Source organism: Neomonachus schauinslandi, chromosome 2 (assembly GCF_002201575.2).
Source record: "Neomonachus schauinslandi chromosome 2, ASM220157v2, whole genome shotgun sequence".
Classification (NCBI taxonomy): Eukaryota; Metazoa; Chordata; class Mammalia; order Carnivora; family Phocidae; genus Neomonachus; species Neomonachus schauinslandi.
In genome coordinates, this window is record NC_058404.1 from 201735433 (window position 1) to 201762643 (window position 27211).

At 42.5% G+C, this 27211-nt stretch overlaps 1 protein-coding gene across 2 annotated transcripts in view; it reads right to left on the reverse strand.

Annotated features, from left to right (window-relative positions):
- The window catches only part of GRK4 (G protein-coupled receptor kinase 4), a 101307-nt gene that overhangs the window by 45965 nt on the left and 28131 nt on the right, over positions 1-27211 (reverse strand). Inside the window, exons 2-6 of one of the 2 annotated variants that reach the window (XM_044913031.1) lie at positions 19409-19521; positions 16043-16120; positions 8015-8115; positions 1449-1541; positions 507-570 (exon numbers count right to left, since the gene is read on the reverse strand). In XM_044913031.1, coding sequence (XP_044768966.1) covers positions 507-570; positions 1449-1541; positions 8015-8115; positions 16043-16060 — 276 coding nt within the window. In that variant the 5' untranslated portion in view covers positions 16061-16120; positions 19409-19521. Of the gene's footprint in view, positions 1-506; positions 571-1448; positions 1542-8014; positions 8116-16042; positions 16121-19408; positions 19522-27211 lie in introns of those variants that run through there. The other variant, XM_044913032.1, reaches the window with a different exon arrangement.

Genomic DNA, 27211 nt, shown 5'->3' on the forward strand with positions numbered 1-27211 from the left:
ATGGATTTGTGGGTAGTGTCCTTAGGATTTTACCAAATTTACACATTTTCTAGTATCTTTTGATATAGGTGTGGAGCACATACATGTCCACACAGAGTTGAGATAAATAGGCACATTTAATAATATACTCTGCACTATATGAGCTTTTAAGCTAGTCTTAAATTAAGGAAATAGAGTAACAGAAATTCAACAATATGGAAACAATCATCTTTTCCATCAGGACAAACTGAGATTGAATGTTGAATAATTGAATGCAGGAAACAACTTCTGTAAGAAACATAAAGTGAAAGAAAAAAATCATGAAGATAGTGAATTTTTTCTTTCCAGATCTCCGAATCTTTTAAAAGCAGGTAGCAAAGTACCTTTTGTTTGTTCAATCTTAATTCTTGCGGTTGGCTAAATCATTCCCAAAATACACAGTAGAGAAATAAAGGTATTGGTAAAGTTGACACATCATGTCTCTCAAGTACCATGCTGTCTTACTTTTCTAGTCACGTATTACTTACCTCACCAAATCCGCCTTTTCCTAGAACTCTGTAATGCCTAAATGTGTTCTTTGTCACTGGTTGCCTAATTAATTAAAAAAAAAAAAAAAAGCTTCAAGTGTCACATCACATTGTTATTTTAAAGCAGAAAAGCCTACCTAGCTCCCGTCCTGGCCTTATTTACGACACTGCACTATTCAAAGGGAATGCCCGGGGCAAGAGTGCCCATGCTCAGGGACCGTGGCTCCCTCTGGTGGGATGACTTCCATTACGCTAAGAGATATAAGTGCATGTTAACATTAAGAATTATTAAAAACAATGAAGATAGATCTAGAACTGTCCAATTATCCTTACTAACTGAAGGAAGGTCAGCAACTAGTTCACATCACGACGTATGTATGTACTGGGCCTATTGGAAAGCTGCGGAAGAAAATGACGTATCTACAGTACACCACCCTGTGGAAAAAGAACCTCAAAGAGGTGTTTATACTCAACATCTCAAAAGAAACGTGCATGAAGTAGAACTGGAAGTCTAATCAATCAATAACCATTGTAACAACCACACTTACTGAGCACTTACTTTGTACACCAAGCTATACACAATCCTCAGGGCAGTCCAGCAGCCCAGTAGGGTGCATTCTAGAATTACGTCTATTTTCAAAAACAGGGACCTGATGCTCACAAAGGCCAAGTCCCTTGACTGAGTCCACATGGCTAGTACCACAAGACTGAACCAGTGCACATCGGATTATATTTCTGTGAATCTAGGATATGTTTTATTTTCTAACTACTGTGCTCACAAGGCTGAAGAAATTACATAACACACATTAAGAGTTTCTGTACAGCAGTACCGTATCCAGCCCAAGATTTCCAATATTATTTTGACAGATGGAAAAGTATACATCAATCAGTACACATTCTGAGAAGTTACTACTTGTTTTTGAATTTTAAATTAGAACATACCTTTCCAGCCATTTCCACTGTAGAAATCGAGAAAAATATCGGCTTTCTTGGTATTCTCCAAATGGTTCTCCACTTAAATAGTTATGGATAATTCTAGAAAAAGATTTTACGTAATTATATACGTTTGTTGCATTACAATATGAAAACAACTATGTTTCAGCGCATTCATCAACACTGGGTATGGGAAGTCAATCATTTTACACAATTAAATATATTAAAATTTGCAATTATAGAATTCCACACTTGTTTCTAATGTTATCGGTAAAAATATGAAGGTGAAGTTGGTGTCTGAGTTGAAGTAGAAGTCATCCAGATGAAGGAAGAAGGAAAGCGTCTCCCAAGCATGGACAAAAACCCAAATGGGAAAAGGTCATAGTTTCCATGGGGAATTGCTAGTAGACCAGTAACTCAAGAGGCTTCGGGAACAATTCTAGCATTTTCACGGATTGTAAGAATGCTGAGCAAGCCACTTGATTTCACTTTATTTTGTAAAAGGAGGTTATTCACAAGTTCTCGGACTAACTAATATTATAGCACAGTGATTCTCAAAATGTGTTCTGAGGATCCCTATGGATTCTGAGACCCTTTCAGGGGGGTGTTTAACAATGAAACTATATTTGTAATAACGCTGAGACATTATGTGCCTTTTAAAAACTAAAAACCTCATTTTCACAGAGGGGTTTTCCAGAAGCACAAGACATGTGACATCATTGCTCTGATGGCAAGTGGAATGTTTATGTCTTCTTCTTTTTAAAAATGTAAGCCACATACACAAAAGCTGTTTGGGTCCTCAATCATTTTTAAGAGTGTAATAGACATTGGAAGATGTCCAGACATCAGAGGGTCTGACATGGCTGCTACGTATAATCTGAGACCTGAGCACTGTTCTGGAGGCTGGCTACCTAGACCACCTCCTCCTGTCCTAGTGGAGCGAGAGGGAGGGCCTGCTGCCTGCCTCTGGGAACACCTTTCCCTCCTAAGCACGTGGGCAGCCCAACTCCAAACCTTTGTGGACCAGGGCAAGGATTCTGATACTGTCGGCTTAGTTAAATCATCTTTGTAGACGTGTTTGTGTATTTCCATGAGAAGAACCACACACTATCAACTTATTCTAATATAATTGTATATTTCAGTCTGTATAAATTAATATGCTGATGACTACAATCAACTTACCAGTCCTTCTCAATTTCACTTCCTAATACTCCTTACCTCAAAAACAACAGACTCTGCCCCGCTGCTCTAATCTGAGAAATAAACCTACTGCACACACCTTTTTTTAAAGATTTTATTTATTTATTTATTTGGGAGGGTGGGGACAAGAAGACTCAGCACTGAGAACAGAACCCAATGCGGGGTTTGATCCCACAACTGAGATCCTGACCTGAACGGAAACCAAGAGTAGGATGCTTAACCAACTGAGCCACCCAGGCGCCCGCCTCTCCCACTGCACACATTTTTTTCAAAGTTATGATATTTAAAACTGTGTATCAGTTGCACATTGGTTTTTAATATATCCATCCTGGGGCTCCCCACCAACCATCACACTATGCTTGCCTCTCACTACAGCTTCTTACAGAAAACAGCGGGGAGCCTGAAGGAAACATTTCTTTTTTTTTTTTTTTTTTTTTTAAGATTTTATTTATTTATTTGAGACAGAGAGAATGAGATACAGAGAGCACGAGAGGGAGGAGGGTCAGAGGGAGAAGCAGACTCCCTGCCGAGCAGGGAGCCTGATGCGGGACTCGATCCCGGAACTCCAGGATCATGACCTGAGCCGAAGGCAGTCGCTTAACCAACTGAGCCACCCAGGCGCCCACATTTCTTTTTTTTTTTAAGATTTTACTTATTTATTTGAGCGAGAGCGCGAGAGAGCATAAGAGGGGAGAGGGTCAGAGGGAGAAGCAGACTCCCCGCCCAGCTGGGACCCCAATGCGGGATTTGATCCCGGGACTCCGGGATCATGACCTGAGCTGAAGGCAGACGCCCAACCGACTGAGCCACCCAGGCGCCCTAAAGGAAACATTTATGTTCATTATGCAGCATCAGTACTCTGGAATCCAAAATGAGAAGGAAGGCTTTCGGGGCAATGAAGGTTGCAGCAATACAGAAATGAGCCAGAATAGTAGGGAATTCTGAAAGCCCTCATTTCTGCACCGCATCGTGCTGAGGTCCCCCGTTAGCCAGTGCCTGGCCCAGCTGCTGGCAAACGACAGGCACTTAGTAAGAATGTAAGGAATAAACCGCCACCAGTCAAGTGAACTAACCCAAACAGACAGAGGACTGAGTACTAAAACTTATTTAAATATGAGAGACTTTTAAGTCGGTATCTCGAAGCGGATACACAGAGAAGGAGGCAGACCTGTGGCCAGTCTGATATGGTCGTGTACACCACCCCATTCGTCAACAACAGGACGGAATTGGAAAAGTGCCTCATCAGAGGGTTAAAAATACGAGCAAATTAGTGAAGAGATGTATCAATGAAGAACCCTAAGGCTGGAATGGGGGAACACATGGTAACCATAGAAAAAGGAAAGAGACCTAGAGGTAAAAAGAGAAATCAGGAAACCAGCTGGCAAGTGCTAGGGAAGTGAAATGCTGTCCCCACTAGAAAGCTGGTTCCCAGTGACAAAGCACAGGAAGCCATGGTGCGAACATGCAGCGTGGACCCACAGGCATGAAAGGACCCTTCTCCCCTGCGGCCCGGACCAGGCCTGCTAAGCAGTGTGACTTTCCCCGCACAACCTCAGGGGCATGCAGAGGTGGGTCTTTGCTCCTCACAATGTGTACTTTTCTCCGCAGGTCAAAGTGGAGGTGTGGCTATTCCCTGGCACATGGGTGCTTGGTTTTTGGAAGGGATAGTCATGATGATGTATGCTATGGACTGAATGTGTGTCCCCCCAAAACTCCTATGTTGAAACCTAATCCCCGAGGTGACGGTTTTTGGAGGGTGCAGCCTCCCTGAACGGATTTGGTTTCGTGCTCTTATGAAAGAGACCCCAGAGAGCAACCTGGCCCTTCCTGCCACGTGAGGCCACAGAACTCTGAAGAGGGGCCTCACCAGAGCTGGACCACGCTGGCACCGTGACCACGGGCTTCCAGCCTACAGAGCCATGGGAGACAGATGCCTCCCAGTCTGTGGCATCTGTTACAGCAGCCAGCCAGACAGAGACACTGTGCTTCTGGGAGTGACCTTGAAAAGGCCAATGACACGTGGCCTGCCCTGCCCCCCTGAAACTGCTCCTGGAGGAGGTCCTGCTCTGCTGTCTGCGAGTGTGTCAGCACAGGGGACGGTCTCCAGCCTGGGGCTGTCCCCTTCTTTGTCTCCAGGCTGTGGAGTGCTGCAGTGGAGCCTTCCATCCTGCTTTTGTCCCTAGGGTGTCCTCCACGGGGGCTGGGCCAGACCCTCCGCCCACGGTGGCGTCACTGAGGCTCTGCCCTACCGCCGTCATCCTCAGGAAACGCGGATGGGGCAGCGTTACTGCCCGCTGCGTAGGAAAGAGGCAGCCGCCGGCTGGAGGCACAGTCATGCGGAAACAACTGAGCACAGGGCCGGCCCGGCTGCCAGCACCCTGTCTCAGAGTACAGGGGACATACCCTCCACTCCACAGTTGCTGATCTGTACACCAGTGAGCCACACACTTACCGCAGAAACAAAATGTAGTTCTTTGGTAATTCTAAATCACAAAGGGATACTTTGGGCGGCACAGAGTGACCGACTAGCCTAAAACCTTGTTCTTCCAGTTGCCAGTGCCCACCAATGTAAGCAGGAGAGGGGCTGAGCCGAGGTGCCAGTGCCAGACAGGTCTACACCCACACTGTGGATGTGCCCATCACACCGATGTCACCGCTAGGAGATGCCACCACTAGGGCCTAATGGGATCTAGCGCTCCTCTGTGTGTCTACAAGTTAACATAAAGATCTGAGAAAGGAAAAACACGACATCTGAAGTGACTACTTAGGAATTAATTCTCAGATTTTTTTCTAGTAGTTTCTGCAAAATGAAAATGGAACCAAACGTGATCAGTTTTAAAAGTGGGATCTTCACAAAAGTTGCATGCAAACCAGGTTGATGACTGCCCTTCTTGGGGAATGCACCCGTGTGAGGGAGCTGGCTGCTCTGTCCTCAAGCAGAGGGGCCCGGGGCAGGTTACCAAACCTCTCTGGCCTCCAGTAAGGATAACAGTCGTGCCCACTTCATGGGTTACTAGGAGGAGTAATGCATTCATAAGCGTTTATCACTGTTGTTCATGTGAGGACGCCCGTGTGAACACTTGGGAAGTGACAGAAAGGGCACCTGGGAACAAGGACCAGGGAGTGGGAGCCGCAAGGACCCTCTCCCTGCCCTCCTGGGGTGAAGCAGCAGCAATCCTCGACCAGCCCCTCCCCCTGCGGGTCTCTGTGCTCCCTGGCCTCCTCCTCAGCCTGCAGGGAAGGGTCTCTGAGAAGACTCTTCTTGTGGCCCCCAGGCTAGGAGGGGCACCCTCAACGCTCGCTCCCTGGCAATTTATTCAGCACCTGTGGTAGGCTGAATAATGAATGACCCAATCCCTGGAACCTGTGACTGTCACCCTCCATGGCAACAGGGACTTTGCAGATGACTGAGTTAAGGGGACTGAAATGGCAAAATGATCCTGGATTATCTGGGTGGGCCTTAAATGCCATCACACGTGTCGTTGTATGAGGGAGGCTGAGGGAGATGTGCACATACAGAGTAAGAAAAGGTTTCCTAAAGACAGAAGCAGAGAGAAACTTGAGGATGCTGTACGGCTGGTTTTGAACATGGAGTAAGGGGCCATGAACCAAGTAATGCATTCCTAGAAAACAAGAAAATGGATCCTCCCCTAGATCCTCAATGGAGCAAGGCCCTATGGACACCTTGATTTCTGCCCAGCGATACTGCTTTCAGACTTCTGACCTCCAGAACTGAAAAAAAAAAAAATAGATGCGTGTGGTTTTAGGCCATCAAGTTTGTGGCAATTTGTTATGGCTGCAATAGGAAACTAATACAGCTCCCTAGAAGTAAAGAACCAACTCATTCCTGCTTATCATTTTATTCCTGGAAACTAGATCAATGACAGCACAAATAGGTGCTTAATAACTATTTTCCCAAAAAATAACTAATAAGCCAAAGCTCTGCAATTCATATTTTTTTAAGTCACGTAGGAATGAAAACTCAAGTCAGCAGTGTTTTGTTTTGCTCTCTAACATAACCTCAACCCAAAGAAGCAAACTATTACTGTGACTTGAAATGCTTCCCCCATACAGATATGTTGAGTTCTAACCCTGGTCTTTGCGGATATAAATAGTTAAGATGCGGTCATACCAGAATAGGGTGGGCCCTGATTCAATGGAACTGGTGCCCTTATAAGAAGAGGAGAGAACACGAGGACAATGACAGCAGAGACTGAAATGCTGCAGCTGCAAGCCTAGAAACAGCAGGGATCGCTGGCCTCCACCAGAAACAAGCAGAGACGAGGAAGGATCCTGTCCTTGAGAGACCTTGACTTCAGACTCCCAGCTTTCAGAACTGTGAGAATAAACTTCTCTTGTTGTTTTTTTAAGATTTTATTTAGGGCGCCTGGGTGGCTCAGATGGTTGGGCGTCTGCCTTCGGCTCGGGTCATGATCGAGTCCTGCGTCGGGTTCCCTGCTCGGTGCAGAGCCTGCTTCTCCCTCTCCCTCTGCCACGCCCTCTGCTTGTGCTCTTCTGTCTATCTCTCTGTCAAATAAATAAATAAAATCTTTAAAAAAAAAAAAAAGATTTTATTTATTTATTTGAGAGCAAGAGAGAGAGAGAACAAGTGGCAGGGAAGAGAGGGGCAGAGGGAGAGGGAGAAGCAGGCTCCCCATTGAGCAGGGAGCCCAACACGGGGCTCGATCCCAGGACCCTGGGATCACGACCCAAGCCGGAGGCAGATGCTTCACCGACTGAGCCACCCAGGCGTCCAGAGAATAAATTCCTGCTGTTTTATGCCACCTAAGTTTGTGGAACTTTGTGATGGCCACCCCAAGAAACGGACGCAGCACCTGACATAGAGCCAGCACTCAACCAGCCTCTGTTGAAGGGCTCTTAGGATAAACAACACCCGAATGCTGCATGACTGGACAGAGGACTCCGTGTTCTGGGCCAGATCAGTCCAGAAACCATTCTTTCTCCCTGTGTACATCAGGAGCCGGATTTAGTCAAAGTGCTTTCACTTAGAATTTCCCTGTCTGTACTGCAAATACCTAGAGAAAAGATATTTTCAGCAAGTTCCTAGGGCTTTAAAAAAACAACATTTTATGGGAATCCTTACATCCCAGACACACGCATTTCAGAAGGCTGAGCGGAGGGGCCAGGGGCCTGCAAAACCATGCGCATACACTGGCTCTCCACGATGTGACCCATTTCAGGGTGTCCCTTCTGTCTGTATAATTATCACCCTTCGTGTATCTCTTTCTAGTGAAAATGACCACTTTAATTTGGAAAGTCCTGCAGTGAGAGCTGGTGTCATGCAGAGAGAGCCCCTGTAAGCCTCCCATCTGGCGTCCGCCACACGTCTGTGCAGGGTGGCGCCGGCCGCTTACCTGGTGCATTCCTCAAAGTCGTCCTTGCCGGGGTTCTGCTTCAGTCTCAACTGACATTCTCTCAAAACACAGGAAGGTATTTCTGGTAAAGGGACTGCTGACTTTTTAATACAGCACAAACCAAATGCATAACAATTAGTGATTTCATAATTTACCAATTGTAAACAGAACCTAATGCTTACTGTAAAAAAAAAGTACATCAAGTGTATGAAATAAGTCAAAGTGCCACCTTCACCCGCCACCCCGGTATCATTTCCCAGAGTTCACTGTGTTGTCCACCTTTTCAGATCTTTTCCTAAGCAAATCAAATCAGAGCGAAAAGCAAGGTTTTGGGGAGGTATCTGTACACCCATATCCACAGCAGCATTATTCACAATATCCAAAAGCCTGGAGCAACCCAAGGGTCCACTGACAGACGAATGGATAAACACTGTGGTCCATCCATGCCAGGGAATGTTACTCAGCTTCAAAGAGGAAGGACGTTCTGATACCTGCTACAACACGGATGAACCTTGAGGACATTGTGCTCGGTGAAATGAGCCCGTCACAAAAGGACAAATACTGTATGATCCCACTTCTGTGAGGTCCCCGAAATGGTCAGAATACTAAAGATGGAACGTGGAATGGTGGTTGCCTAGGGCCTGGGGGAGGGGAAAGTGGGCGCTGTGTTTAATGGGGACAGAGTTTCAGATTCGCAGGATAAAGAAAGTTCAGGAGATGGGTGGTGGTACACGCTGCCCGCCAATGTCAGTATGTGTAATGCTACCGAACTGTGCACTTTTAGAAAGGGTTACGATGATCAATTTTATGTCTTTTTTGCCATAATTAAAAATATAAACACATACACACGCACACAAAGCCTCAGAAATAAACAATTTTTTCTCACACAAATGGGATAAAAATATATATGTAGTTTTATAAATATGTGCCACTACCTAGAGAGCTAACGTATTTTCTTGAAGACTGCATGGTTTACCAGAGTATGTGCTTATCTGTCCTTCTTACACATTCTAGCTGCCCATTTTCTCCACTGCAGACACCACTGCCATGAACATCTTTGTACAACTGTGTTTTTATAAGACAGATTCCTGGAAGTAGGATTACTAGCTCAAAGGATACACGTCTCTTAAACATTGATATTTATTGCAAAGCTGACCTCCAAAAGGCTCTACCACTTTACATTCTCACTAATATGTCCCTACGGGCCCACTTCCCCTTCTCTTAACCCTCAACTAGAGAATTTTGGAGAAAGAAAACACATAACAAAACTACTGTTCAGATTTATTGAAAAAGATAACCAGATCATGTTCAATTATACATTTAATTTGTCATTAGACATGAGAATGCATTCTAAACTGATTTCTGACAGTGGTATAGCTGAGTTAACACAGCAAAACTGTGTTTTCTACAAATCAAAGAAACACTTTCATCAAAGTTGAACTAGTGATAGACATATACAACAATAGAGAAAACTCACATTTTAAAAAAATGAACAATATTGTTATAATTAATAATGATTAATAGGTGTCAATTAAAAGATCTAACAGAAGTGAGGCTTTTTCCCATCTATACTATGTCTGCCTTCGGCTCAGGTCATGATTTCAGGGTCCTGGGATCGAGCCTGTGTCAGGCTCCCTGCTCAGTGGGGAGTCTGCTTCTCCCTCTGCCCTCCCCACCCCCACCCCCTCGGCTTGTGCGCGCTCTCTCTCTCTCTCAAATAAATAAATAAAATACTTATTAAAAAATAAAAAAGAAGGAGAGATAAAGAGTTTCCCAGGCGAACAAAACTAAAGGAGCTCATCATCACTAAACCAAAGCTGCAAGAAATATTACAGGGGACTCCTTGAGTGAAAAGGAAAGACCAAAAATGACGGTATGAAGAGAGGTAATACAAAAGCAGTAAAAATGAATATTTCTGTAAAAAATAGTCAAGGAACTCACAAAATAAGAGGATGTAAAATATTACACCATATACCTAAAATGTGGGAAGGAAAGGAGTAAAGAACTTAAACGACCATCAACTTAATATAGACTGCTATATGCAGAAGATGTTATGTAACGACCTAATGGTAACCACAAATCAAAAACCACTAATAAATATGCAAAAAATAAAGAGACATAAATTCAAATATATCACTAAGGAAAACCAGCAAATCATGAAAGAGAGAAAGACAAGAAAGAATCAGAGAAAATCTTCAGAAACAGCCACAAAACAAGTAATAAAATGGTAATAAATACATACCTATCAATAACTACTTTGAACGTAAATGAACTAAATGCTCCAATCAAAAGACATAGGGAGTCAGAATGGATAAGAAAAGAAGCCCCATCTATATGCTGCCTACAAGGGACTCATTGGAGACCTAAAGACATCAGCAGATTGAAAGTGAGGGGATGGAGAAATATCTATCAGGCAATTGTTTGTCAAAAGAAAGCCAGAGTAGCAATACTTACATCAGACAAAACAGACTTTAAAACAAAGACTATAATAAGAACAAAGAAGGACATTATATAATAAATAATAAAGGGGGCAATCCTACAAGAAGATATAACAATTGTAAATATTTATGCATCCAACCTGGAAGCACCCAAATACATAAAACGGTTAATAACAAACATAAAGGATCTAATCAATAATAATGCAATAATATTAGGGAAATTTAACTCCCCACTCACATCAATGGACAGATTATCTAAACAGAAAATCAACAAGGAAACATTGGCTTTGAATGACACATTGGACCAGATGAATTTAACAGATATATTCAGAACATTCCATCCTCAAAGAGCAGAATACCCATTCTTTTCAAGTGCACATGGAACACTCTCCAGAAAAGATCACATATTAGGCCACAAACCAAGCCTTAACAAACTTAAAAAGATCTAAGTCATACTGTGTATCTTTTCTGACACAACACTATGAAACTAGAAGTCAACCACAAGAAAAAATCTGGAAAGACCACAAATACAAGGAGGTTAAATACCATGCTGCTAAACAATGAATGGGTCAACCAGGAAATAAAAGATGAAATAAAAAAGCACATGGAAACAAACGCAAATGAAAACACCAGAGTTCAAAACCTTTGGGAAGCAGCAAAAGTGGCTATAAGAGGGAAATTTATAGCAATACAGGCCTACTTCAAAAAGCAAGAAAAATCTCAAATAAATAACCTAACCTTACATCTAAGGGAGCTGGAAAAAGAACAACAACAACAAAAAAAACCTAAAACCAATAGGAAGAAGGAAATAATAAATATTAGAGCAGAAATAAATGATATAGAAACTAAAAAACCAATAGAACAGATCAATGAAACCACGAGCTGGTTCTTTGAAAAAAATCAATAAAATTGATTAACCTCTTGGGGCACCTGGGTGGCTCAGTTGGTTAAGCGGCTGCCTTTGGCTCAGGTCATGATCCTTGGGTCCTGGGATCGAGCCCCACGTCTGGCTCCCTGCTCAGTGGAGAGCCTGCTTCTCCCTCTCCCTCTGCCTGCCACTCTGCCTACTTGTGCTCTCTCTCTCTCTCTGTCAAATAAATAAATAAAATCTTAAAAAAAAAATAGATTAGGGCGCCTGGGTGGCTCAGTTGGTTAAGCGACTGCCTTCGGCTCAGGTCATGATCCTGGAGTCCCGGGATCGAGTCCCGCATCGGGCTCCCTGCTCGGCAGGGAGTCTGCTTCTCCCTCTGACCCTCCTCCCTCTCATGCTCTCTGTATCTCATTCTCTCTGTCTCAAATAAATAAATAAAATCTTAAAAAAAAAAAAAAAATAGATTAACCTCTTATTTGTATAAAGGATCCAAAAAAATAAAATCACAAATGAGAGAGGATAAATACCAACAAACACCACAGAAGTACAAACAATTATAAGAGAATATTATGAAAAACTATGCCAACAAATTGGACAATGTAGAAGAAATGGATAAATTCCTAGAAACATATAAACTACCAAAACTGAAACAGGAAGAAACAGAAAATCTGAACACACCAATTACCAGCAAAGAAATTGAATCCATAATAATAATAATAATTAAAAAAAAAAAAAACTCCTAACAAAAGTCCACGACCAGATGGTTTCACAGGTGAATTCTACCAAACATTTAAAGAAGAATTAACATCTATTCCTTTCAAACAATTCCAAAAAATGGAAAAGGAAGGAAAATTTCCAAATTCATTCTATGAGGCCAGCATTACCCTGATACCAAAACCAGATAAAGACACCACAAAAAAAGAGAACTACAAGCCAATATCTCTGATGAACACAAATGCAAAAATCTTCAACAAAATACTAGCTAACCAAACCCCAAAATACACTGAAAAAAAAAAAATCATCCACGATCATTCACAATCAAGTGGGCTTTATTCCTGGGTTGCAAAGGTAGTTCAATATTCACAAATCAATCAATATGATATATCACATCAACAAGAGAAAGGATAAAAACCATATGATCATTTCAACAGACACAGAAAAAGCATCTGACAAAGTACAACATCCATTCATGATAAAAAAAAAAAACCCTCAACAAAGTAGGTTTAAAGAGAACACACCTCAACATAATAAAGGCCACATATGAAAAACTCACAGCTAACATCATCCCCAATGGGGAAAAACAGAGCTCTTCCTCTGCAGTTAGGAACAAAACAGGGATGTCCACTCTCACCACTTTTATTCAACATAGTACTAGAAGTCCTAGCCACAGCAATCAGACAAGTAAAAGGAATAAAGGGCACCCAGATTGGTAAAGAAGAAGTAAAACTTTCACTATTTGCAGATGACATGATGCTATATATAGAAAACCCTAAGGACTCCACCAAAAAACTACTAGAACTGATAAATGAATTCAGTAAGGTTGCAGTATACAAAATCGATGTATAGAAACCAATTGAATTTCTATACACCAATAATGAAACAGCAGAAAGAAAAATTAAGAAAACAATCCCATTTATAATTATACCAAAAATAATAAAATACTTAGGAATAAGCTCAACCAAGGAAGTGAAAAGCCTGTACTCTGAAAATTTTAAAACACTGACAAAAGAAATTGAAGACGATGTAAACAGATGGAAAGATATTCCATGCTCATGGATTGGAAGAACAGATATTGTTAAAATGTTTAAACTACTGCAAGCAATCTACAGATTTAATGCATTCCCTATCAAAATATCAACAGCATTTTTCACAGAACTAGAAGAAATAATCTTAAAATTGATATGGAACCACAAAGACCCCAAATAGCCAAAGCAATCTTGAAAAAGAAAAACAAAGCTGGAAGTATCACAATTCCAGATTTCAAGATATAATACAAAGCTGAAGTAATCAAAACAGTATGGTACTGGCACAAAAACAGACACACAAATCAACAGAACAGAACAGAAAACCCACAATTATATTATAATCAATTAGTCTTGGACAAAGGAGGCAAGAATATGCAATGGGAAAAAGATGGTCTCTTCGACAAATGGTGTTAGGAAAACTGGACCACTTTCTTACACCATACACAAAAATAAACTCAAAATGGATTAAAGACCTAAATGTGAGGCCTGAAACCATAAAAATCCCAGAAGACAGCACAGGCAGTAATTTTTCTGACACAGGCCATAGCAACTTTTTTCTAGATATGTCTCCTGAGGCAAGGGAAACAAGCAAAAATTAAGTCTTGGGATTACATCAAAATAAAAAGCTTCTGCACAGGGAAGGAAACAATCAACAAAACAAAAAGATAACCTACTGAATGGGAGAAGATATTTACAAATGACACATCCAATAAAGACTTAGTATCCAACATATATAAAGAACTTCTAAAACTCAACCCCCAAGAGACAAATCATCTGATTAGAAATAGGCAGAAGACATGAACAGACATTTCTGCAAAGAAGACACACAGATGGCCAACACACACATGAAAAGATGCTCAACATCCCTCATCATCAGGGAAATGCAAATCAAAACCACAGTGAGATACCACCTCACACCTGTCAGATGGCTAAAATCAACAACACAAGAAAGAACAAGTGTTGGTGAGGATGTGGAGAAAAAGGAACCCTCATGCACTGTTGGTGGGAATGCAAACTGGTGTGGCCACTGTGGAAGACAGTATGGAGGTTCCTCAAAAAATTAAAAATAGAAATACCATACGCTCCAGTAATCACACTACTGGGTATTCACCCAAAGAATATGAGAACACTAATTCAAAGGGATACATGCACCCCCATGTTTATTGCAGCATTAATTACAACAGCCAAACTATGGAAGCAGCCTAAGGGTCCATCGACTGATGAATGGATAAAGAAGAGGTGATATATATATACAATGGAATACTATTCAGCCATAAAAAGAATGAAATCTTGCCATTTGCAACGATGTGGGTGGATCTAGAGAGTATAATGCTAAACGAAACAAGTTAGTCAGAGAAAGACAAAGACCGTATGATTTCACTCATACGTGGAATTTAAGAAACAAAACAAATGAGCAAAGGGAAACAAAGAGAGCGACAAAGCAAGAAACAGACCCTTAACTGTGGAGAACAGACTAACCAGAGGGAGGTGGTGGGGGGATGGGTGAAAGAGGTGATGGATTAAGAAGGGCACTTGTTGTGATGGGCCCTGGGTGATTAAAATTAAAACTTAAAAAAAAAACTCACGGGGAAAATTAAAACAATGTTTCATGTTTTGACTAAGTATTGTGAATACAGTTATAAAATAATGTCAACGTCAAAATTATTTTTAAGGTAAGAAAGGTTTATTTCTATTGTCAAAAAAATAAAAAATATGGGCGCCCGGGTGGCTCAGTCGGTTGAGCGACTGCCTTCGGCTCAGGTCTTGATCCCGGGGTCCTGGGATCGAGTCCCGCGTCGGGCTCCGGGCTCAGCGGGGAGCCTGCTTCTCCCTCTGACCCTCTCCCCTCTCATGCTGTTTCTCTGTCTCTCTCTCTTTCTCTCAAATAAATAAATAAATGAAATCTTTTAAAAAAAGAAAAAAGAAGAAGGATTTCACCGGCTCCTTGAACAAATTAAAAAATATAAAAGAAAAAAGAAAAAAAAGAAACCTATTCAGTGATTTCAGCTAAAAAAAAATGGAATTAGGTATCTTCCCAATTACTGGGGGTGCCTACAAACATGTGGATGCTGTAGCGGCTGTGCTGGAAAAGAATGATCTAGGAGCCATGGTACTGATGCTGGAGGCCAAGGCAAGCACAGGCTTTAGAGTCAAAACCTATCTGGTCCGAAGCACACCTCTGGCACCACTGGTTGCGTGTGCCTCTTCGTGCTCACTTGCCAGTCCACTGGCCTTCCCCCCCGCCCCCGCACTCTATCTTTTGCACCAGTGAGCTTCCCCTTCTTGATGGCCCTACCATCTTCAGTGAGCTGGGCTCACTCTCACTACACTATTCTCCAACCCCAGTCTCTCCATGTTTGATTCCTAGCTCTCGCACTTAACAAGCTGTGTGACCTTTGGTGAGCCACTTAACCGCTCTGATGTTCAGTCTTACCAATGTACCCACCTCATAGGACTGTTGTATTACAGGTACATGGCCTAGAGCGGTATTCACTAAGTGTTAGCTATCCTTGTGACTGTTCTCCTCCAACCCTACAACACAGGGGCCCCCCAGGGTTTAGGACTTCTACCAGCCTACAAAAGGGAAATCGTGTGAAGAGGAGCAGGTTACAGCTCTAATTTCAGGGACATACTAAACTGTAAGAATCTACTGAATGAAAAAGCATAAAACCTAAGACCCATTAAAGCCGTTAGGGAAAAAAATGTTATTTTCAGTCCAAGATAAATAAAATTCTCTAATGCTGTATTCTGTTTGAGGAAACATAGAAACTTTTAAATTCTTTGAATTAATTTTCTAAGAGATTTTGTTAATTTCCTCACCCACTCAAAAGAAAATGCATAAGAGGAATATTTATAAGAAATTAAAGATTTTAACATACTTGCTCTATGTTATCCAACTAAGTGAGAAGGGCTATGTCCTCTAATTATTTAAGTAAGCATTAATAAATCTTTGCACCTAAGGAAGAAAACACACCTCGGCACCGAAGAACATGTCTAAGATTTGCAGTCCACAGTTTCTCCGGTCCTCATCTGCGGCCACTTCATATTCCGCCTGACGGTAGAGAGGAGAACAAAGAAACATAGTAGTGGAGCTTCTTCACTGACTTCACGGTGTTTCGAATTCTCTGACATCCAGAACTGGCTGGGTACCCTGAGAACCACAGAGCAGCTCTAACTGATTTGATATTGATCAAGCATCTGCAGCACTTCCTTGGGCAAACTAATGGCAATGAAGGGGGAAAAGTTTTCTTTCAGGGGTGAATAATGCAGTAGCACAACACGTCCCACAGTGCTCTGTCTGTCATATTACACTTTCAGCCCTTCAATGTGGCCAAATAAAATAGAATCAAATAAACAGCTTGCATTGCTCTAGGCAACAGCATTTTAGAAATGTCCAAGAGGCACGTGGCAAACCTGAGCGCAGAGCTCCCAGAAAAGTCAGAGTTGGCAACACCAAAGCAGGAGACGTCCCTACGCAGGTGTCAGGCGGGGGACGGTAAGAGAGGATACTACCACGTAGGCCAGAAACCAGAGGAAGGGTCAAGGCAGAACTTGATCAATTATCTAAACCTCTACAAAGGATAAGCAAGGAAGAAACTGAAAAGAGAGAAAACCTGAGGAGAGATCATAAAAGCCTGGCTAAGAGTATTTCAAGCAGAGGTACTCCACAATGTCAACAGACTTGGAGACTCAGGCACAAGGAGGCCTCAGTGAAGCCACTGGATCCTGCAGGTTGGGGCCTGAGAAGAGCAGCGAAGCTAACAGCCAGATGGGCTTGGAGAGATGGGTGAGGAAACTAAGACTGAAGGAAGTTCATGTACTGAACATGTAAAGTCCTTGTTGGCAGGAGTCGCACCTCGTACTTGATTCTGCCTCCTCCGTGGGCCCAGCACAGGAGCTATGGTTGACAGGCTGACGACCAGTCAGAGCCAGCTTCGGGTTCTGCGTTCAAAGGCACTGTATTCACCTGGACTAGTAACTAGACCCTGCTGACTTAGAGAACCTTCCAGCTTACGTTCTGGATGCTGGATGGCATGCAATCAATGGAAAAGAAAGCACTGGGATTTTGTGATGGTCTTTCTTTCCACGTGCCAACCTGGCAGGAATAATGTCCAGTAGTTGTTCAAATACTCATCTAGTCATTGCTGTGCTGGTATTTGTAGGTGTGATTAAAGTCTTTACCAGTTGACTTTAAGTAAAGGAGATTATTTTAGAGAATCTGGGTGGGTCTGATTCAATCAGTGGAAAGGCATTAAAACCACAGCTGAGGCTTCCGGAAGGAATTCTGCGTGAGGACAGCAGCTTCACTCCATGTTTGGAGGATTCCCTCCTGTCCTATAGATTTAAGACTCTCCTAACCAGACCTCACGATTGTGTAAGCCAATTCCTTGCAACAAACCTCTTAATAAATCTCTCCTATTGGTTGTTTCTCTCACTGAACACTAATTGCCAAAGATGCCATTAATTCAGTCAACAAACACTAAGCAGAAAAGAGCAAACAATCATGCCAGGTGCCATGAGGGAAATAGGTAAGATGCAGTCTCTCCACTCCCAGAGCTCCAAGAACCTGCAATCATATACCACAAGGACAGTCCAAGCAGCGAGGACTGTGCAAATGGCATAATGAGGTGTTACTTACTAACCCACACAGCTGCCGTCAAAAACGAAACAAAACACAGAACAGAACCTGTCACTGAAGTCAACTGGCAGTCAACTAACAAGTAACAGGTCTCGTGTCACTATGAGAAGATCCAAACCTGAACGAACGTTAACAATGCAGTTTAGCCATTTTGAAATAAAGAACTGTAGGTCCCTAAACTTTTAAAATAGAGCAGCTTGGCAAATGTAACCCAATACACTAAGCCACATCTATATTCTACTCCTGGAACTGACAAGGCCTGCCCCACTACACCAGAGTTCCAGCTTAAAAAAAATTACCTCCTTTCAAAGCCTTGTCTTATTCTAGTAAAGACACCAGGAAGGAAAGGGCTGGGGAGCTCCACGGAGGATAGGCAAGAGCCTCAAATGTTTTTCTGAAAGAATACAGGCATACCCCGTTTTATTGCGCTCTGCTTTTTTGCACTTCACAGACAATGCATTTCTTTACAAATTGAAGGTCTGTAACAACACTGTGGCCAACAAGTCTATTGGCGCCCTTTTTCCAACAGCATTTGCTTATGTCATGTCTCTGTGTCATAATTTGGAAATTCTCCCAATATTTCAGACCTTTTCATTACTATTATGTTCGTTTTGGTGATATGTGATCAGTGATTTTTGATGTTACTTGTAACTGTTTTGGGGCTACCTGAACCACACTATATATGGCAGTGAACTTAAATAATAAATATTCTGTGTGTTCTGACTGCTCCACTGACCAGCCTTTCCCTTCTTTCCCTCTCCTCGGGCCTCCCAATTCATCAAGACACAATATTGAAATTAGGCCAAGTAATAACCCTATGATGGCCTCTAGGGGCACCTGGGTGGCTCAGTCAGTTAAGCGTCTGCCTTCGGCTCAGGTCGTGATCCCAGGGTCCTGGGATCGAGCCCCACGTCAGGCTCCCTGCTCAGCTCGGAGTCTGCTTCTTCCTCTGCCCCTCCCCCCCCATCATGCTCACGCCCGCTCACTCTCTCCCTCTCTCATAAATAAAATCTTTTTTAAAAAAAACCTATAATGACATCTAAGTGTTCAAGTGAAAGGAAGAGTCAATCAATGTTGCAAACTCCTATCTTGTCTTATTTTAAGAAACTGCCACAAACCCTACCCTGACCAGCCAGCAGCCACCAACATCCAGGCAGGACCCCCACCAGCAAAAAAGATGATGCCTCACTGAAAAGTCAGAGTATGATTAGCATTTTCCAGCGACAGAGTATTTTTTAATTAAGGAGGGAACATTGTTGTTTTTTTTTTTTAGATTACTGTTACTGTACAGTTAATAGATTACAGTATAGTGTAGACATAAGTTTTATATGCAATGGGACATAAAAAAACTCATTTGACTTGATTCATTGCAACGTTCGCTTCATTGCCAGGTCTAGACCCGGACCCACGGTACCTCTGAGTGTGCCCGCACTGACCATTTGTTGGAAGGAGGATCATCTGCTTCCAGACTCCAGCTGACCGCAGGTAACTGAAACCACGGAAAGCAAGACCGCAGATAAGGGGAAATATTATATAGGGATTTCCATACCAAGGTAGCATGACACCAAGAAACTAGTTTATCCGCTCTTACCATTATTGCCAAGGTCTACTTAACTTAGAGAGACCTAAGTTTTTAGATCTAGTCTGTTAATTTTCAAAAGCACAAGACTAGGTAGTTCAACACTGAGATAAATTGCTTACCACTGCATCCAGGAATTCAATGCATCCTTTTAGATCATGTTGTGTATCACAGAATTCCCTGAAGAGAAGTCTTCCTATTGGTTGCTTGTCACAAAGACTGCTATAATCCTTTTCTGGGTGAAGAAAGGGGATAAGAAATAAACCAATATGATTGTTACAATTCAGAAAGTGCTTTCTGAACTTCTGTTTTCACCTGATAAAGTAAAAGTCAAAAATAGTATTTATGGGGTTTTTTTTAAACTACTTGATTGTTTACTAATGTAGACTGGGTCATCATGAATATTTATAATATCTTGATAGAGCCAAAGGAGCTGGAAGAATTGATAAATAAAGGTGTGTGAAGCATACCTGGAAATGTCCCTGCCCCCCTCCTCCAAAAGGAATTATGCAGGGGAGAGGTATTCCTGGGGAACTGAGCAGTCAAGATCACAGCAAAGGAAGAGAGGGGCAAAAAAGAGATCTGGCTCCATCCTTCCACAGGCCTAACCCCCATGTGTTTGGCACAAACTGCACGTACGTGAAATACACCACAGGCATGTACTAAAGCACCTTTTTTAAAACTCTTTTCCATTTTGCTATCTTTCTACACTTTTACAAGTTACAAACATTACATATGCTTAATTATTTTTAAACTGCTCTTGGGGTTTTTTTTTTCTCTTCAGTGGGGTAGTATGTTATATACCTTAACCTTACCACACACACTGGTATTGTTTTGAGAACAAGGCACTAATATTTAGTCAAAATATCAAGAGGGATATAAAACAAAAATGTCATGTTCAAAATAGGTTAACTTAAACATCAGCAAGAAAATCAGTTGCTCTTTCAGCAGTGGCTCTGAACCTGAAATGAACATTATATCAAAGTACTCCTAAAGTGGCTCTAAAGCTGAAGAATTAAATAAAATTCATGAAAAGTAAGAAGCCATAACAAATTCGTCAATTAAAGGGTTTAGTCATGCCAAGTAGTTCTAAGAATCTAAACAGCCCTACTTTAGGTGGCTGAGTTTGCAAATGGAAAAGTACAGGCAAGGAGAGAAATATTTTGGTTGCCAGGACACAATCGCTTGTTTCAACATAGTTTTGCAAAATTTCTACCACCTACTTTGTCCAATTTTATTACCACATTTTATTTTTGGGATACTATATTTAAAAAACAAAAGGCACAGGCAGTCAAAAAGTGACATTTTTACAATACTGAGAGTTTTTAACACTTTCCTCCCAAATTCAAGGGTTCAGGAATGTTCCTAGTTTCCAGCTAAGGATTGCAAAGGGAGCATACAGGTCTGCCTACTTTTTTCTCTGAGATTCCTACGGAAATGACCAAAAATTCAAACAAAAACCAAAGCCACAACAAAAAGAATGAAACCCAACATGGAAAACGAATACAGGGCACCCACAGGAGTCCGAAATTTGAGGATTACCCGGAAGAGAAAAAGCCGCTGGGTTGGACTGTTAAAGAACCCTCAGCTTAAAGCCTACAGAAGAGCTGGACTTCCTAAGGGAGCCCCGCCCACATGCCTAGAGTCCAGCGGGGGTGGGGGGGTGGGGGGGGTGTCCAAGTCCTGATCAGAATGACTGGCTAAGGGCCTAAGATTTAGAGGCCCCACTAAGTGCTAAACATAACCAATGACGGCTGACCCACATCCAGAGGCATCCCGGTGACATTCCCAACAGTAAGGAGAAAGGAGGAAACCTCTGAGAAAGAGCAAAACATTCACTACAACACATAAAGCATCAGAGATGCTGTATTAACAAAGCCAGAAACTAGTACACCAGTGTTTTCAAAGTTCAGGGGTCAAGGGAGGCGGAAATATTCAATTCTGTAACTATCAAACAAGAAGTCAAAAAAGGGACATTTTCCAAAATTTAAAAACTCAGAAACTTTACCTTCCATTCACCCTATATAAAAAAAAAAAAAAAAAAAAAAAAGAAGCAGAAAAATTACTTGAGGAGTTATAATAATAAAATAAGAGAATTTTAAAAAAGAATATAGAGGGGGTGCCTGGGAGGCTCAGTCGCTGGGCGTCTGCCTTCGGCTCAGGTTATGATCCCAGGGTCCTGGGATTGAGCCCCGCATCTGGCTCCCTGCTCAGTGGGAAGCCTGCTTCTCCCTCTCCCACTCCCCCTGCTTGTGTTCCCTCTCTCGCTGTGTCTCTCTCTGTCAAATTAAAAAAAAAAAAGAAAGAAAGAAAATAGAAACCAAAATGGACAAATAGTGGGTATAATCTAGAAGAAGCAAAGAAATATAGAAAAATAAATAACCCTATCAAGATATTGGGAATACTATCCTTGGCAAAGTGTGATCAGTGCAGAATAGTTTCCCTTTATTGGCTCCAACCACACTTGCTCGCTTCCAGATCACATGGAATATAATTATAATATGTACTACTGTACCATATTTTAACTCTTAAAATAGTCTGTGGACCAAGAGACATAGAAGGTAAGTGACTGACCCAACAAATAGTTCAGAGTGGCTGAAAAAGGGGACTCAGGGAAGCAAAATGTAGAGGCAAACGAAGCTTTACAAAACTGCAGGGAAAAAAAAAAGACTGGGATCATATTTTCCACAAGCCTTGATATCATACCAAGGAACTCTCTCTACCTTAGAAGGAACAGAGCATAGTAACTAGTGATGACGCTTCTTCACCTGTCACAGTGTGTCAGGTACTATTTTGAGTCCTTTCTGTGTATTATTTCACTGACTCTTCACAATAGTAGGTTTAGCATCTTAAGGAAAGCAGAGACCTTTTGGGAAGTGCTCACTCCTGAGGGCCACCTAGAACCCGGGGCAGTGAGAGGAAGTGGGGCAGTAGAGGTTGGGGCCAGGGGACCAGCCAGCAGGAAGAGCAGCTGGACCGGAACAAAGGCGGCACAGTGGGAACGAAGAGGCCAATTCTCTGGTGACAAAAGAATTTCAGAAGGCAACTCATTCAAATTCTGTCAAGTCTCCCGCTTAACAGTGAAGAAATTACGACAGGAACCACAGGAGCCCTATTCTCAAGGAACCCATCCTCTACTGAGGGGACAATGAGGAAGCTGATGGGGTAAACAAGTGGAAGGCAGTGCCCCTCATGGAGATGAGAACCTGTGAGCAGAACAGTCCCAGACTCGGGCTCGTACTGTGGGCAACAAGATCTGTATTGTGTAGGCAGCACTGGGGAAATCAAGATCATTCGCTGGTAGAAAACAGAAGGAGGGGCCGGTTGGGCCCCATGAGCAGAGGAAGGGGCTGCAAAGCAGATAGCCAGAGTTACAGATGTGGGGTAGGAGACCCCTTTGAGACACCTAGGGTTGCAGAATTGCTCCACAGCCTGGGAGAGCTGGGGAGGACGCCATGGCAGGGGGTCAGGAGGGAACAGCCTGACCAGGGAGAAAACAGTGTACTCCAAATTAACCTGGCTTATTTGGCAAAGCCAAATGTCTGAAGTTTAAGTTTATTTGGGGTGTGTTGGGGGGGTAGCTGTGGATATATTTCAGTTTGTTTTGCATTTTATATTTATATCATCCTCAGATACTAAAAAATACTTGCTTGTTAGAGATGGATTCCATTCAAGCTTTCCAGATTTATTTCTGGATTACCCTTAATTTTATCCAGAACTCTTAGCTGCTAGATCTGAGTCCTTACTTGTAAAGGAAGCTACAAGTCTGAATTTAGGCGCAAGCAGGAAGAACATAAGATTATTCACACATTTTAAGTCTATATGCTAAAGCTCAGGTACTATGTAAATTTCTATCATAACTATAAAATTTCTTGAGTAAATGATCACATGATGTAAGCCACATTTTCTAAAAGATCTTTAAAAACATAAACACACGGTAAGAGCCCCTTGGGTTTTTCCAGAAGGAAGCAGGGCAAAATCAAAGAGCATGAGGAGGTCTGAGACAAGACCAGCACCTCACACCCCTCTGGAAAATGAGACCGCGGCCCTGCGCCCACAGCGCCAGATCAGTGAAGGAAATGAAGGGTCTCAGCACACCACTGGGCTGAGAAGGCCCGATCAATGGCAGTTTGGTCCTGGGGACAGGACGGTCCTGCAGTGTGATGGGGAACAATGGGGACATTCAGACTGGACAGCATTGATACGGGCACATCATGGGAAAGCCTCTCATTTTACCCGGGCCAGTTTTTTTAGATTGGCTCAGGTACAATAGCAAAAATGATGTGTGGTTCAAAAAGACCTTAATTCTAAAATCTTCCACTTATATTTGGGTGGTGGGAACACAGGTGATGATTTACTCAGTAAAGTCCTTTAATTATGTCAAAATATTTCATCACGCATACAATCTCCTCCATCCTACAGCAATTTAAAATTTTCACCCTGGGGGCACTTGGGTGGCTCAGTCGTAAAGCGTCTGCCTTCGGCTCAGGTCATGATCCCAGGGTCCTAGGATCGAGCCCCACATCGGGCTCCCTGCTCAGTGGGAAGCCTGCTTCTCCCTCTCCCACTCCCCCTGCTTGTGTTCCCTCTCTAGCTGTGTCTCTCTCTGTCAAATGAATAAATAAAAAATCTTTAAAAAAAAAAAAAATTTTCACCCCGATGACATTAACAGAATCTTAGAGCAAATGACAGCAACATCACAGAACCTATATGAAGTAATATACAGGGAATTAAAAAAAAAAAAAATGTTTCTCTAAATCAAACTTTAAAAATCTGACATTTAAATAATCACAAAAACTTTAAACCTATTACTTTTTACCTTATCTGGCTCACAATTCTATTAATGATTTCACTTTTCCATGCATTAGATTTCACATATTACTAAAATTAAATACCATATACCACAGAAATACGTCACAAATACGTCTCAGAAACCGCAGACAGCCTCCTTCTGTCTTCCCCTCAGAGGCCCTGGTCCTGCAGGAACCAGAAGATCCAGCTGCTTCTTTTGACCCCTCAGAGACTACACAGTGAACCATCTACTGTTCCAGCCCTGAATGAGCAGAAATGGGGGAAGAGAGAGAGGCCACGCCACACAGGGAATTCAGGCCACAGGGAGGGAAGAGCCTGACCACAGTGGACAGGGAGAACCAGCACAGAAGCCCTCTGGGGCTGGAACACTCAGTGCACCAGAGTCCAAGTCCACTCCTGAGAGGCACTCTCCTGATGGGCCGTGCTGGAAAGGGAACCAGCTAATCAAGAGACTGGTGTTTCTAAATATACCAAATTCTGAGGCAAGGATGAGCCATTTATCAGAAGCTCTCTCTCTTATTTTCAAAGTGATCCTCCTTTATTTTTTTTTTTTTTAAAGATTTTATTTATTTATTTGTGAGAGAGAGAATGAGAGACAGAGAGCATAAGAGGGAGGAGGGTCAGAGGGAGAAGCAGACTCCCCACTGAGCAGGGAGCCCGATGCGGGACTTGATCCCGGAACTCCAGGATCATGACCTGAGCTGAAGGCAGTCGCTTAACCGACTGAGCCACCCAGGCACCCGTGATCCTCCTTTAGAAAGGACACTAACTCAAAGTTTTATAGCTCATGGATTCTCCAGCAACCACAAATTTAGAACAACCAAAGGATAAAAATTAGAAAACCCAAAATATGCTTACTACCACACTAAATCAAATTCATATGTAAACTAATAAAGAACTGCATACCAAGTAGAGGGTATCTGAATGGAAACATTCTTTTATTCCGTGAGGAAGTCTGCTTGTACATCTGCCCTGAAGCAACTCTAGCTAAGGTCACCAATTTATTCATTCATTTAACAAAACTGTGGCTGAGCACTGTTCTAGAGATGGAAACAAAGACCCTGACCTTGGGGGCAAATCCAGCAGCCGCTCAACCGTTCTTCAACATGCCCACCTGCCTGGAGCCATCCTAGTCCTCAGTTGTCTTGACCCCTCTGCTCTCCAGACTGCATACAGACCCATCTGGCTGCTCCTCCTTGGTCTGTTTCACCTGAGCCAGACCAGGATGTCAGGATGTGAGGGCCCTTTCCCTGTCCTCCTGTCTCTAGGAAGAGCTTATATACTCCCAATCGTGTGACTCCTAAATGCCAGGGACACACAGATATCTCCCAGATTGCACCTACAGCCCAGACTCTTTTTTTTTTTTTTTAAAGATTTTATTTTTTTATTTATTTGACAGAGAGAGACACAGCGAGAGAGGGAACACAAGCAGCGGGAGTGGGAGAGGGAGAAGCAGGCTTCCCGCGGAGCAGGGAGCCCGATGTGGGGCTCAATCCCAGGACCCTGGGATCATGACCTGAGCCGAAGGCAGACGCTTAATGACTGAGCCACCCAGGCGCCCCTCAGCCCAGACTTTTCTGATCTCTAAACATGAATGTACAGATTCCATCCAACACAGCTCCTCACACCATGAACCTGATCTCAGTGGAAGGATCAGACCTGGAAGTCATCCTTAGCACCCCCATCCTTCCTACTTTCACACATAAATCAACCAGATTCCACTTCTTAAAGATCTCACATAGTCATTCGGTTCCATGGCCTCCAGCTGACACTGAATTTCCATCACTCTTGCCCGCACAAAAGCCAACAATCCTTTGGCCTCCCCCCTCCCCTTCTCCACACTCTCAATCACAGTCCTCACACTGAAGCCCGAGATGCCCTTCAGAAATGTGCATCCACTTAGGTCATCCCTCTGCTGAAAATCTGACAGCGTCAACTCTCAGCTAAGACAAATGCCCTTACCAGGACCACGAGCCCCACCTCCCTCCTTTCCTCTCATCCAGTGCCACTGTCCTTCTTTGTCTCCGCTCCAGGAACACTGGCCTTTTTCATGTCCCTGGAAATTGCCATGCTCCGTCCCCCTTTGGGGTCCTGTACTTACCCAACAGTCTGTACCTTTTCCTTCAAAGGGCTTACTGCAGTTTGTAATTACGTGTATTTCTGCGATTCTTTATTTTATAACTATCTCTGCCAAGAGGGCGGAGGTCACATGTTTCTTAGCCATTGAACTGGTAGTGCCATACCCAGTGCTGGGTACACGGAGTGAATAAATGATGACATTCGAAAGTTAACTGATAGTGTTGTATACCTTAAACTTACACAGTGTGGTATGTAAATTACATCTCTCAATGAAAATAAAATATAAAATAAAATAAACTCTTTTTTAAAAAGAGCATGAACTGTGGGGAAAAAGTTAACTAATGGGACATTTAATGTAATTTACTTCATTCTATGCACTAAAACCTACCCCCAAAGAATCAGAAGCACACTGAGGTAATTAATATGCAAGGAGACATGAAAATGTTTCTATAACCCTATGAATATATTCAACAGCATAAATAGTCCCAAAGTAAAATTTATAATATCTTAATTACAATGCAAATGTCAAATAACGGAATCAACCTCCATACTAATCACTCGGTGCTATATGCAGAAAATACTATTAACACTATGGATCAAATATCAACTGGCTCCAAGAAGCACAGCCAATAATCAATAAAAAGATGCTCGACATCATTAGTCATTAGTGAAATGCAAATCACACTCACTAGGATGGCTATAATGAAAATAAGTGTTGGCAAGGATGTGGAGAACCTGAAACTCTCATATATTGCTGGTGGGAATGTAAAATATACAGCTGCTTTGGAAAACAGTTTGCCAGTTCCTAAAAAAGTGAAGCCTAGAGTTACTGTCTGTAACAGGCTGAATAATGGCCCTCCCAATGTATCAGGTCCTAAACCCTATAAATATGACCTTATTTTTAAAAAAGAGCCTTTGCAAATATGATTAACTCAAGGATCTTGAGATGGAAGACTGTCCTGGATTATCTGGGTGGGTCCTAAATACAAACACGTGTATCCTCACAAGTGTCTAGAAATAAACCCTCACCTTTA